General features: G+C 48.0%; 1 protein-coding gene across 1 annotated transcript; it reads right to left on the bottom strand.

Moving 5' to 3' along the window:
- Nucleotides 1-371: 371 nt before the first annotated feature.
- cdc27 (cell division cycle 27) lies at nucleotides 372-9,814 on the bottom strand. The gene is made up of 19 exons (XM_047038737.1): nucleotides 9,640-9,814; nucleotides 8,411-8,486; nucleotides 7,917-8,064; nucleotides 7,442-7,567; nucleotides 6,250-6,347; nucleotides 5,892-6,061; nucleotides 5,497-5,711; nucleotides 5,259-5,370; nucleotides 4,605-4,720; nucleotides 4,382-4,481; nucleotides 3,577-3,781; nucleotides 3,221-3,393; nucleotides 2,876-3,028; nucleotides 2,273-2,481; nucleotides 1,967-2,084; nucleotides 1,582-1,710; nucleotides 1,348-1,422; nucleotides 1,040-1,202; nucleotides 372-932 (listed from the first exon to the last, which is right to left on the bottom strand). Exons 1-19 carry the CDS (start codon nucleotides 9,664-9,666, stop codon nucleotides 847-849), a joined length of 2,499 nt encoding a protein of 832 aa, XP_046894693.1. The 5' UTR covers nucleotides 9,667-9,814; the 3' UTR covers nucleotides 372-846.
- Between the last annotated feature and the right edge of the window lie 3,183 nt (nucleotides 9,815-12,997).

The following is a 12,997-nucleotide window of genomic DNA, read 5'->3' as shown; positions in this document are numbered from 1 at the left end:
AGACACACATCACACATACACACTAACTCGCCTATGGATCACTGGATTCTCAGTCAGGAAGAGGCACTTCTTCAAATAAGTGGTTAAAGAACACTTAATTCCTCTCCAACAACAACAGTCAACTTCTAACATCACCAGTCTGCCTGTGTGACATCAGACAAGCCAAAAGCTTCGATAGGCCACAACCAGCTAGCCAATGGTTTTGATCGGTTGAGGTTAGCCAGCCCGTTGCTATGATGGGCAGAGCTAACTCATCTTCTGCTCCCTGCACACTAACACTGACCAATCAGGAGAGCTGCCTGCACACTAACTGACCAATCAGTAGAGCTGCCTGCACACTAACTGACCAATCAGTAGAGAGAAACCAGAGCTACAGGCTATTCCACAAGTGTTTATTCAGAGTTATGATGATAAAAAGAACATAAAAAACTAAACATTTAAGACAGGGACTTCCATCAAGGATTCTCTTTTATTTATCTTCAGGGGCAGAGAAGTCAAAGTGATGTCTGCCAATGATGGGCCAATCAGCACTTAGAAACAAGAGGGAAGAGGACTAAACCAATAACAAAATCAGCCTGATAAGGCTTCAGGAGTGGGGTTAGATGGTGATAGGCCAATGAGGGCTAAGGCATGATGGGGCAAGTTTGGGTCTTGGGGAGTAGAAGAGGACGAGGGAAGGGGGGGGGGGGACCAGGAGATAGCGGATGATGACGAAACAGAGATTCAGAGGTACTGAATTAGCAGCAGTTCGTTTTCCTTTTTCTTCTTCTTCCTCTTTTTCTAAATAGCGGAGTCATGTGGCTCCAGGTTGGCATGGTTACAGTCCAGGGGGCTGGGGGGGAGGGGCTACAGGACCTCGTCGCTCTCAGCTGTGTGCAGCTGTGTGTCGTCAGCATCAGTCATGCTGCTTTCCTGGGACTCCTCCACTTCCGCTGCAGGGGAGCAACAGCGGGTCAGAGGTTAAAGGTTACCAGGACAACACAAGCATAGAAGCCCAACGACCCGACAACCAAAACAAAGGCGTAAGGCTGTAAGGTACCTGAGTCGTAAGGGTAATCTTCAGTCACAGGCTCTTCGTCATCAGGCAGGTATCTCTTGTCAATGGCTTCTTTGATCTGGTTGTTGGCTCCTTTGGGGTCGAGGTCCATAGCCCAGGAGAAGTTCATGAGAGCCAGGTGGGTCTGGCCCAGCTTCTTATACACCTGGGTGGGACAATGCATGTTGGAAAACACACAGACAGACAACGCATCTCATCTTTGATACTCATTTACCCATACCAATTCCCAGCCATCCATAACAAGGATGATCCAGCTTGTTGTGTAAACAGGTTCTGGCAAGGCCTCTTACCTTTCCTATTAGAAAGTAAACAAGGGACTCTTTGGGCACGATCTGTTTAAGTTCCTCAAGCTCTTGAAGAGCAGCCTGGTAGGAGGAAAAAATGAGGGGAAAGTCATCCAATGGAATCGCTCACAGATAAGCCACAACCAATGAAATGTCAGATACCATCTAGAGGCCAACCTTCCATTAGGTATTGGAGGCATGAGGTGCCTTGTTCACAGCAGACGACGTTGGCATGGTTACCTTGTACTTCTCGTTTGCAAAGAGGATGGAGGCCCTGTGGAACTTGCATAGAGGATTCTTCGGATCTATGTTGATGGCCCTGTTCAGGGTCTCCAAGGCATGATCCGACTTCTTCAGCGCATGCTGCACCTGAAATGCACACAAAAAGTTTAGGGTCACGAGGGTCATCAGATAGTCATCAGCTTTAGTTAGAACTAATGCAAAAATTCCAGGACCAGTAAATGCGAAAGCTAAGCTAATGCTAACTCCAGGACTTCCCAACTAAAACCAACTGGGAAAGGCTAATGTTGAACTACTACGGAGAAGGCTGAAAGCTAGCTAGGTTTAGCACTAACGGCCAACGCCACAGTAACAGTAACTAACGCTAGCGGTGACAGTAACTTACCACTCCGATGTGACAGAGCAGCACAGAGCTCTGAGGGTTGATGCTCAGAGCCTTCTTGAAGTGGATCTCTGCTAGATTGAACTTCTCCTGTTTGTAGTAGATCATTCCCAGCCCATACCTGTAAGACAGAGACAAAAGACAGATCCTGAACACATGACAATGTCGTTTTGTAGCCCAAGAAGTCTGAATAACGTACCTTTATTGTTCATCCCAGGTGTTGTAGAGACCCTAGTTTGTTGACAGCTTTTGGTTTTACCTTCTAAGGTAGATAGACGCGCAAGCAGGGTAATGTGTGTGAGGTCGTACCAGGCGTTGTAGTGGCGGGTGTTGACGCGGATGGCGTTCCTGAAACACGCCAGGGCCTTCTCCAGCTCCTCCGTCAGGACAAACTCGTGCCCCAGCAGGGTGTAGGCGTAGGCGAAACCAGGGTCCACCTGGATGGCACGCTGGAAAAACTTTATGGCAATGTCATGCTCCCTCTGCAGGCTGAAACAGTTCCCTGCAACGCACCACGCCTGGGGGGGGGGGGGGGGGGGGAGAGAAGAGATCATCAAGAAGTGGAAGGATGGGAAAACGAGGAAGGCAAATTGATAAAAGGAGACAGGAGTCAGACAACAGAAAACCAGTGAAACCGAGTCAAATGTGTCGGGTCTTATCCAATACAACAGTGGATCTTGAGGTTGCTGTTAGCTGACGGTGTGTATGTGTGTGTGTGGTGAGTTACCTCAGGTGAGATGTGTGTGGCGAGTTACCTCAGGACGGTGTGTGTGTGTGGTGAGTTACCTCAGGTGAGTATGTGTGTGTGTTGAGTTACCTCAGGTGAGATGTTAGCTGACGGTGTGTATGTGTGTGTGTGGTTGAGTTACCTCAGGACGGTGTGTGTGTGTGTGCATGTGTGTGGTGAGTTACCTCAGGTGAGTTCTTGTCCATATCCGTGAGGTCTTTGGAGAGGGCAGAGAGTGCCACGTCCTTCTGCAGGTGCCACAGCGTGGTGGAGTAGATCTCCATACCCTCCACACGGTAGCTCTCGATGCGACGCACCTCCGAGAAGATCCGCTCCGCCTGGAGAGGGAGCACAGGGCCAGAAGGAACTTCAGCATGTGAGGCTTACTGGTCTCACTGGTGATACCCTGTCTGCTCCTTACTGGTCTCACTGGTGATACTCGGGCTTCTCCTTACTGGTCTCACTGGTGATGATACCTGTAGGCTGTAGTCTCCCTTTCTCCTTTGTGTGTGTGTGTGTAACAGTCTTACCTGCATGTACTCTGCCAGTTCAAAGTGGGCCCTGCCGATCTGGCCCAGTACCCAGCCAGTGTTGTAATGGTGTGAGGGCAGCTGGCTCAGGATGCTAATGGCCTCCTTGCAGTTGTAAGCACACAGGGCCAAGTAGCCACGGCCTATATCCCGCATCAGAGTCATCAGGCCGTCTGGGACAGCAGACAAAACACACACAAGGTCAGCAACACAAAACGACACTTTTATATGGACATCATTGAATCATTTCATTCTGGGAAAGGGTGTCCTAGGTTCAGGCAGCTTGGTTCCAGCTCCAGGGGTCCATGGAGGGAGGCGTGTGGGGTACATGAAGACGGTCGGTGGGGTCACGGTACCTGCAGCAGCCTTTTGCAGGCTGAAAGCCTGGAACTGGGGCGACCCCAGGCTGCCTTTGCCATCCGTCATTGATAAGTCAAGCTTGAGAATCTCGATGCTCTCGTTGAGGTTGGAGGGCGTGATGCCGGCCTTGCCCGTCTTCGACTTGGTCTTCCTGTTGGGGATCTTAGTGGGGAACTTCATCTTCAGCTTCTTGCTGTTCTCCTATGGAGGGCGACAGGTCATCAGAGTGAGTGCTGAGGACTCCCTACTCCTAGAGCCAGACAGCCAAGAGGGTTACAGACACAGGAACAGGTAGGGGGGGGCACTCGCAGACAGCCAGCAGATACTTTCATCTAAAGTGACTTTCAGAGAGCTCTTGCTCTGCAGGCGACCACACAGATCTAAACCCCACCCCCTGCTCTTGTTCTTCTCATGACTGGCTTTTGGAAAGGATCGACATTTGGGTTTATGATTGTTTGATACCAACAGGGTTGGGAGGATTTCAGGTAGATCCAAATGACAATCGGAAGAAGAACAAAAACAAGCACTTATTATATGCAGTCAGGTAGACGAGCCTGCTCAGAGAACATTTACATATAGTCATTTAGCAGATGCTCTTATCCAGAACGACTTACAGTAAGTACAGGGACATTCCCCCCGAGGCAAGTAGGGTGAAGTGCCTTGCCCAAGGACACAATGTCATTAGGCACGGCGGGGAATCGATCCAGCAACTTTCTGATTACTAGCCCGACTCCCTCACCGCTCAGCCATCTGACCTCCCTCTGAGAACAGATGTATTGTAGTGGCGGGGGTGGGCGGTACCTTGGCAGTGGAACTGGCACTGGTGAAGAGCCGTGAGCTCCGCCTGGGCTGCACGTTGGGGGGGGCAGCGATGGTGGGGCTCAGCACTTGAGGTGTCGTACTGCACACAGACAAGGAGAGAGAGACTGACGCTAAAGAAGAACCAGGTAGAGACAGGCAGACAACTGGACAGGAAGACAGGCAAAAACCCTGGCCAAGCAGGTGGAAAGCTGAGCAGACAGACCTGGTCTGAGGGGCAGTGCTCTGGGTTTGGTTGAAGGGGATAGGGAGCACTTCTCTGCTGTTACCACTCTGGGAGAACACAGACTTGGTCCCTGCTTGGGAGATACGAGCCACAGACTGGAGAGAGGAGAGAGAAGGGGAGGGAGAGAGGAGAGAGGAGGGGAGGGAGAGAAGAGAGAGAAGGGGAGGGGAGGGAGAGATAAGGGGAGGGAGAGAGGAGAGAAAAGGGGAAGGAGAGAGGAGAGAGAAGGGGAGGGAGAGAGGAGAGAGAAGGGGAGGGAGAGAGAATGGGAGGGAGGGAGGAGAGAGAAGGGGAGGGAGAGAGGAGAGAGAAGTGGAGGGAGGGAGGAGAGAGAAGGGGAGGGAGAGAGGAGAGAGAAGGGGAGGGAGAGAGGAGAGAGAAGGGGAGGGAGAGAGGAGAGAGAAGGGGAGGGAGAGAGAAGGGGAGGGAGAGAGGAGAGAGGAGGGGAGGGAGAGAGGAGAGAGAAGGGGAGGGAGAGAGGAGAGAGGAGGGGAGGGAGAGAGGAGAGGAGAGGAGGGAAGTGAGGGAGGGAAAGATGGACAAGGAGGGAGGGAGAGAACGGGAGGGGAGAACATTATATTTAATTTAATTTAATTATTGGTGTCTTTCCTGTGTGGGTGTGTGCGTGTGTACCTTCTTCTGTGGCGCTCCAGGTGGAGGTGGTTCCATCCCTGAGCCACTATGACTGTAGTTCTGAAGGTACGAGGGGTCTCCCGGGCTGGGTTCCAGGGGCAAGATCCCAAAACTGGAAACACAAATAGGAGAGCTTCACACTCGGATATCTAGCTCAGCTCAGTCACCCAGAGGATCAAGAGCATGTGTGTGTGTGTGTGTGTGTGTGTGTGTGTGTGTGTGGTATACAGCTGTGTACCTGGGTGTGAGTGGGCTGAGTGCTGCGGGGCCCCCCAGTAGAGAGCGTCCACTCCTGGGCTTGTTCTGAGTTTGCTTGGAGAGCATGGAGCCAGCCGGACCCAGAGGGCCCGCGTCCGGGGAGATGACAGACGAGTCTATGTAGGACATTGTGGAGTCAGACGTCATGGACGAGTACTTAGAGTTAGACGACTCCAGATTCAGTCGGTTCAGCTCCTACAGAGAGAGAAATGGATGGAGAGAGAGAAGGTTAACGCCTTGCTCTGCAAACAGACAGTTCAGATTGTTTTGCAACATTGTATGTCTGTGTGTGCCAGGGTGTTCTACATCTGTGTTTGTGTGTCATTGTGTGTGTGGGTAGCAGGGTGTACTATGCGTTTGTGTGTGTGTGTGTACCAGGGTGTCCTGCGGCGTCTCCATCAGGACTGTGTCCACTGGGCGATGCGGCATGTTGTGGCATGGCGTGTGGGCGGGGCTTATAGGGGGCTGGGGAAGAGGTCCACTCCCTCCACAGAAGTTCTGGAGAGAAGTCAGTCTGAAGATCTGCTCTGGGTCTGGACGCTCACCTGGAAACCAAACACACGGAACCTGTTCACATCAACCTTTGACAACATTCTTTAGCAGAATGGAGTAACTGGCAGTTGACTGAATCACCTGTCAATGTCTCTGCAGTGTGTGTGTGTGAGTGAGTGAGTGAGTGAGTGAGTGAGTGAGTGAGTGAGTGAGTGTGTGTGTGTGCGGACGGCAGACTCACCTATCTGACAGAGGGACTCGAAGGGGGACCAGAGGAAGGGATTGAGGCTTAGGCTCCTCTGGTAGCACTCTGAGCCCCGGGCAAGGCGATCAGTTTTGCTGTACGGGAAGAGACAACGGACATGAGGACAAACATACAACTACACGTTACTATGGTAACCATTCCGACTGTCCAGCTGGGCGTAGCTCGGCTGCAGTTTAGAATCTTCAGATGTAAAAGATGAGTTGAGTTCAATAGACAGACGGGGTTAAGGACTACTGACAATGGATCCATCCTTAGGTGGCATATTTTTGGAATTCTAAGAAGTGGGGTGTTTTCTAATCCTGCTCGGGAGATCTGCCTGGAGGATCAGTCCTTCTGTTTACATCCTGACCCCAGCATTCCCCTGGTACACACACACACACACACACACACACACACAGCCTTCTCCAGGTCACAAGGCCTTGATTAGGCACATTATAGCTGCACACAGAAGTGCATTAGCTAGCTGGTCTGTCTGGACTTCAATCTAAGAGCACAGGATGCTTCTGCAGCCAGACTAAGCCCATCAGACTCAGATCCTGTTTCAACTGACTAATGTATGCAGTGACTGACTCAGTATAGTAAGGAACAGATGACAGTAATGTATGTCTGTATAACACAGTCTTCCTTCCTCTCCTGTGATCGAATGGTTATAGCCAAAAGCTTCTCTACAAAGCCATTACCTGTCCATCCTCATGGCAGATCAATGGATTCGAGGGGCCATGCATTAGGGAGCCCCTAGGTTCAGTCCGAGGGGCCATGCATTAAGGGAGCCCCTAGGTTCAGTCCGAGGGGCCATGCATTAAGGGAGCCCCTAGGTTCAGTCCGAGGGGCCATGCATTAAGGGAGCCCCTAGGTTCAGTCCTATCAGCTTGATGACACACCCAGTAGCAGTGCTTAGAACCCACCAACATTCCACTGGAACAATGTGATGTTGACCTCCACGTGTATATTACAATTACATAACAGTTCATGCAACACCCTTCAAGGAAACTTAAGTCGATTGAGATGCAGTTTTATGGGCATATGTGAAGCCCTCTGTGACATTGCTTGTAAAAAGGGCTATACAGATTCCATTTGAAACAGTGAACGAGACCACCCCAGTACATAACTCTCCCAGTGTAAACCAGTTAGTAGAGACACGTGCCAGTGTAACCCAGTGAGACCTTACCAGTAAATCTGTCCGAGCAGAGACAGGGTGAAACAGGCCGAGTCTCCGAACTCTGTGACGAGGTCTTCCTGGCTCTTCTGTTTGTTCAGGACTCCCCCTGTGAGGATCTGCTCCCCCTCCGCTAGCCTGTGCACACGCACGCACAGTCACACACGCATGCATGCATGCCCTATACTGATTCATAGCATGCCAACCACTAGTGTCTGTTCCCATTATTAGCAGCCACCCCGTCCCCCCCCCCCCAGATTCCCACCCCGTCCCCCCCCAGATTCCCACCCGGTCCCCCCCCCAGGTTCCCACCCCGTCCCCCCCCAGATTCCCACCCCGTCCCCCCCAGGTTCCCACCCCGTCCCCCCCAGATTCCCACCCCGTCCCCCCCCAGATTCCCACCCCGTCCCCCCCCAGATTCCCACCCCGTCCCCCCCCCCGTCCCCCCCCAGATTCCCACCCTGACATCCACAGTCTCTCTGCTTACTTGCTGAGATCCACACAGCACTTAGCTAACAGGTATTTGCATTGTGGCGTGGTGCAGCTGTGGCCTTTAAGGAGGCGGTAGGCCTTGTAGGCCTTCCCAGAGCGGTAGTAGCAGGTGGCCAGCAGGAACAGAGCCTCCTCCGAATGAACTAGGGAGACATGACACAGCAGAGCATGGCGGAGCATCAGACTCGTTTCTTTATTGTGGCCTCTCACGTACGCACAAACTGACACACACTGATGAATAGACAGCCGGACATCCAGAAAAACACACACACATGTACAGACGAAGACATACCCACGGTGTGACACCGACAGACAAGCAGAGAGATAATCTACCGGACAGATACGGGATTGTGGTGATGCGCTGTTCTGTGTTATGTTTAACATACAGGCCTGCTTTTTCAAGGATCGAAGTCGTTTAAAGATGACTAGCGATGGATGGACGAACAGGGAGGGATGCATAGGCCTATGTGAAGTGTGTTATGTCATTACCTTCAGCGTACAACCGCTCTGCCAGGAACGCTGCGTCGCGATAGGCATAGTGGTTTAGTGCTTGCCACACAGCAGCCTACACGCAGGGAAGTGAAAGAGGGAACATATATAACATACATACAAGCCCTTCTTTGAAAGCTTTCTATAGCTGTTGAACTAAATTGAGAAGATGATTTACGAGTTAGCGTGATTCCAAACATACATTGAAAAGATTAACATACCGGCCATAACCCAAGTTAAAATGAAGGATAGTCTCCATCTTAGCTACCGTTACACTAGGTCGTTAACGTTAGATATTGTGAATGTGGCGACCACCACGTAGCGCTTCTTAAGCAATATTTAATCATTACAATATTAATGCATTTGATAGTAGCCAAATATTATCAGCTAGCTAACAAGGCAAGCCATTACGTGGGCGAATACATCCATAACTTCATATTAACCAATTAGCTAGCTGGTTATCTATTAGCTATCTAACTTGCTAAACAACATGACACAGCTAGAGCTAGCTATTTCAAATTTGACGAAAGGAATATGACAGTTAGCCAGTTGACGTAGCAGTCTAATAGTAGTAGTCCACTAACCTTAATATTACTACCAGTAAACTGACTAACTAGCAAACGCATAGCTAGCAGGAAGCTGCAAGAAATACGTTAGCTACAGTAGGAAATCAAGTTCATCAACGGGCCTACCAGCTACATTTGGTACGTTTACAAAAGAATAGCAGATCAATCAAAGACCTGGCTAATTGACTTGCGTTAGCTAGCTAATTGTATCGGCTGCCCCTAACTTTAGCAAGCGCATACAGTCTGTAAGCTAGCTGTTAGCCAAGAAACCCTTGATAGCACCTACACAAAAACATTCTTATTCAGAAGGAAAACACCATATAAACCAACTATATAATTAAATTGACAGTTATGTTTCTGGCTACAATTCATATTCGCGATGAATACACTGCTGTTCTATAATCTGGAAATGAGAATCATACACCTATTTTTTTAAATTTTTGGTTAGACTAGGTATGTAGAGCTAGTTTGTGGAGCTAAATACAATGTATACTGCTGTAGCCAGCTAGCCAATGCTACACAAGGCCCAGGCGTTTGTTTTCAGACCTCGGCGTAAGAGTAGTCTAGGAGACCGACCGGGGAGAACAAAATGTAGGCATGAATACATGGCGCTTTTCCTGCAAATGACATCGGTCGGCTTGAAATAATAAACCACTTTTTCACCTGAACAGGTTCCTGCAGCACCGTCATTCCGTTGTCAGGCTCCTTCTCACGTCCTCTGTTATTTGTTTCCCTCTCTCTTCAGTTCCTTTCTTAGCTTGTTCAGTACCCAGGCCTGAAGTAGCTCCGACCGAAGGATTTGAACACACCGACCGTTACCGAGAAATAATGCCGGAACTTGTCGAATTCATCCGAAAAAGGAAAAGCAACTGACGAGGGCTCTGCGAAGATAGCCGAAGAGTTTTTATTTTTTACAAAACACAAAAAGGCAAGCCTAGTACACTAAGGCTTTGTAATTTTCCAAAAAAATTATAATTAAAAGGGGTTTCTTGTCTCTAACAAGTTTCAGTGATGTACTAAAAAACTTAACATCATAAAAACCTTTCCAAATGAAAGAAACAAATTGTGAAATTGTAAAAATCTATGTAAAAATTGTGAAATTCAGATCCCATTCAGATTTATTTTTGAAACCTTTCGAAACTTTTCACACACTCAACGCACAGAAAACGTTTTATAGTTTTGTAAAAACGTTTTTTCGAAAATATGTTTTTAACCCTTTGGAACATATATTTTTTTTATCTTTTTTTTTTTACTTTTGGAAAATAATTTTTGTACGTTTTGAAAATAATGTTTATACCTTTTGAAACGTTTTTCCAAAATAAATCTAAAATATTTTTATGGAAGCAAATCAGTGACATAATGTTTCAGATCCCAAAAAATTGTGGCGAAAAAATTCTGATTGCAAAATCCAGGATCAGGGGTGCCACCAGGAATTTTGGGGCCCATGAAAAAAAAACAAAGTTTATCATTTCTATTAGTTTTAATTTTTGGGGGGACCCCTATCAGTCATGGGACCTTAGAATCATCCTAACTTTTCATTGGTTGAGTCTAATTTGAGTGAGAACGACTTGCCCGGTAGACTGCATAGTCTAAATGTCCATGTCACAAACTAAATAATTTTACATGTTGGTTAATTATACACCAAAAAGATCGAGGAGGACAGCTTTCAAAATATATGGGAAATTCTGCATTTAGCCAGGCGGTACGATTTTTGGTGTGATTTGTGTAAAACTTCTGAGTGAGACTGCATCCCCTGGCACTAGGCTACATTGTTTTTGACTCGAGTTACTCACTGGTGTAACAGACGTGGGCTTGCAAGCTGCGTCAGAGGCTTACCGGCCAGTGTTCGCTCCCACCGGGAGTCGAACCTGCTACCTCTCGACTTCCAAGCGCAACCACTACCAACTATGCCAACGAAAAGCTGGCGATTTGTTGACGCAGGTGGCCTTTTACATACTTGAGGAGTGAGTTTCACCACACACCGGCTACACTGGCAGTGTGTTCACAATGTTGTATTTCACTCCATTCTACACCAAAAATGTCAGGTAGGACTGCTTTTTGCAGATACGAGCCTGCTGAACATAGCCAGGGTCTCTGATTTCTCAAAGCGAGCCTGTTTCATTAGTTGCCTGAGAAACGACCTCCGTTAGCCAGGCTAGTTTTGCCCACTCGGTCAGGCTAAGTATTTGAAAACTAACTTACTTTAGGATATCCGGATATTCGATTAACCAAGCCCATCCCTACGAGGAACACCGAGTTGTGTGGACTAGTCGTGTGCTCGCCTTCGGTAAGAAGCACGCATCACTTAAGGTTCTCCTCTAGGTGGGGAAAGAGGGCCATCTATCACTGACTTGTGTCCATGTAGGGTCTGTATAGACGGTAGCACACGAACGATGATCAGCGTTCCTGACATTTATCTTGCATTTTACTCATCAGAAATTCATGTCACAGGGCACATGCCACTTCATCTATGTATTTAAATGAGGAGCGCATGCTACACTAGATATTCAGTCCTGCAACTCCTGACAAATCACAACTTGCTCATCCCTAATTCATGTCACGTCCCTGTGTGGAGAAGAGAAAAAAAGTATATAGTTATAAAAAAAAACAACAACAATAAACTGGGGAAACTGTTCCACAGTTCATGTGGATTGTTGCCTGTGGACATTTCAACAACAGCACTTGAAGGAAATGAATAATGGATTATGAATAGATTGACCAGCGGTCATAGTTAAGTATGATCTCATGAATTTGTAATCTAATAAACCTATCGCATTAAAGTAAAACAGACTCGACTTGTCCTTGTGATAACAGTTGAGAGAACATGTAGGCTAACTGGGCAAGAAAAGAGGTTACCTGTCACTGTAAAGTCAAGTGTTCACGTAGCAACACCATTTATTCATTTATACCAATGCTCCAGTTCAGACCATGGCCACCCTTAAAAGGTCCTACAGCGAACCACTCGTTTTCTGCTATCTTTATATTCTCCCTGAGGGACAACAGAAAAACATCTGAAAAAGAGCAATTTGTTTTGTGTAAGCAAGTGGTCGAATGACGACATGTTTCTGAGTTCAGGGTTGTTGTTTCTGGCTACATCAGGTTATAGTGGTGAGTGACAGGCCTGTCATGGGAATGGGGCATCTTGCAATAATCTCTAATCCATACTCTACGGCTGGAGAATAGAGAGGAAGAAAGCAAGGGGGGTTAAAGAGAAGGAGAGTTAGAAGGCTATTTATGTGACTCATAAAACCTACTGTGCAATTCCCACGCTGCACTATGACAGCATTGGTTTCAGTCTCGTAGACCAGCTGGTTCTACGACCAATGCCAGCTAGAACTGACTAACACCAGATAGAACTGACTAACTCAAATTCTGTCTCGAACCAACTGGTTCTATGTTAGACCCGCTAAGGGTGACTTAAACCATCACCAACATCACCTAGATCTGTCTGAATGGAAATTACACTATTTTCCTTCGAAAAGTAAATTCAGTCTCCGCAGCAGTAATTCAAAGGAGACCAAGGTATCAGTAAGCAGGCTCAAACCTGCTTTGTCATCACCCTGTATGTTCCAGACAAGTGCCGGTCTTACTGTTCTCACAGTGAGAGAGAATTAAATGTTGTTTCCCTCAAGGATAACTGTCACGCGCTAATGGATGGCAGACATGGCTACAGGCAGAGTTTAACCAGACTTCAGCCTGAGATGGACAGATGCAGGAACACTACTCTCTAATAACCTCACATGTTTCTGCCTTGTTGTCAGACTGCCTGGCTGAGGCTCCAGTGAGAGAAGTGTGAGAGGCCTCCGGTTCTTTTAATCACTGTACATTTGAAAGCCTCCTTTATTTATATATATTTTTTAAATCGAACGCAAGTGTGAAAACTCAGAAGTGGAAGTGGTAATGGAGGTCGTGTGTGTTCCGCCTCTGCAGTACAAACTGCTGGTGCTTCTGTTAAAGTCAACAGGTTTGTTCTGGTCTGGCTGTGGGTGACCTTTGAACCCTCCTGCTGGGTCATTGACTC

The sequence above is a fragment of the Hypomesus transpacificus genome, chromosome 17, assembly GCF_021917145.1.
Source record: "Hypomesus transpacificus isolate Combined female chromosome 17, fHypTra1, whole genome shotgun sequence".
Classification (NCBI taxonomy): Eukaryota; Metazoa; Chordata; class Actinopteri; order Osmeriformes; family Osmeridae; genus Hypomesus; species Hypomesus transpacificus.
The sequence above is the reverse complement of the archived record's forward strand: the minus strand, read 5'-3'. Positions and strand labels throughout refer to the sequence as shown.

Coding starts and splice junctions, on each gene's coding strand:
- cdc27 (XM_047038737.1), bottom strand. CDS start 9,666: ATGACGGTGCTGCAGGAACCTGTTCAG. Junction 4,721..5,258: donor CTGGAGCGCCACAGAAGAAG/GTACACACGCAC, acceptor TCCTCTCTCCAG/TCTGTGGCTCGTATCTCCCA. Junction 2,085..2,272: donor ACCCGCCACTACAACGCCTG/GTACGACCTCAC, acceptor TCTGTCTTACAG/GTATGGGCTGGGAATGATCT.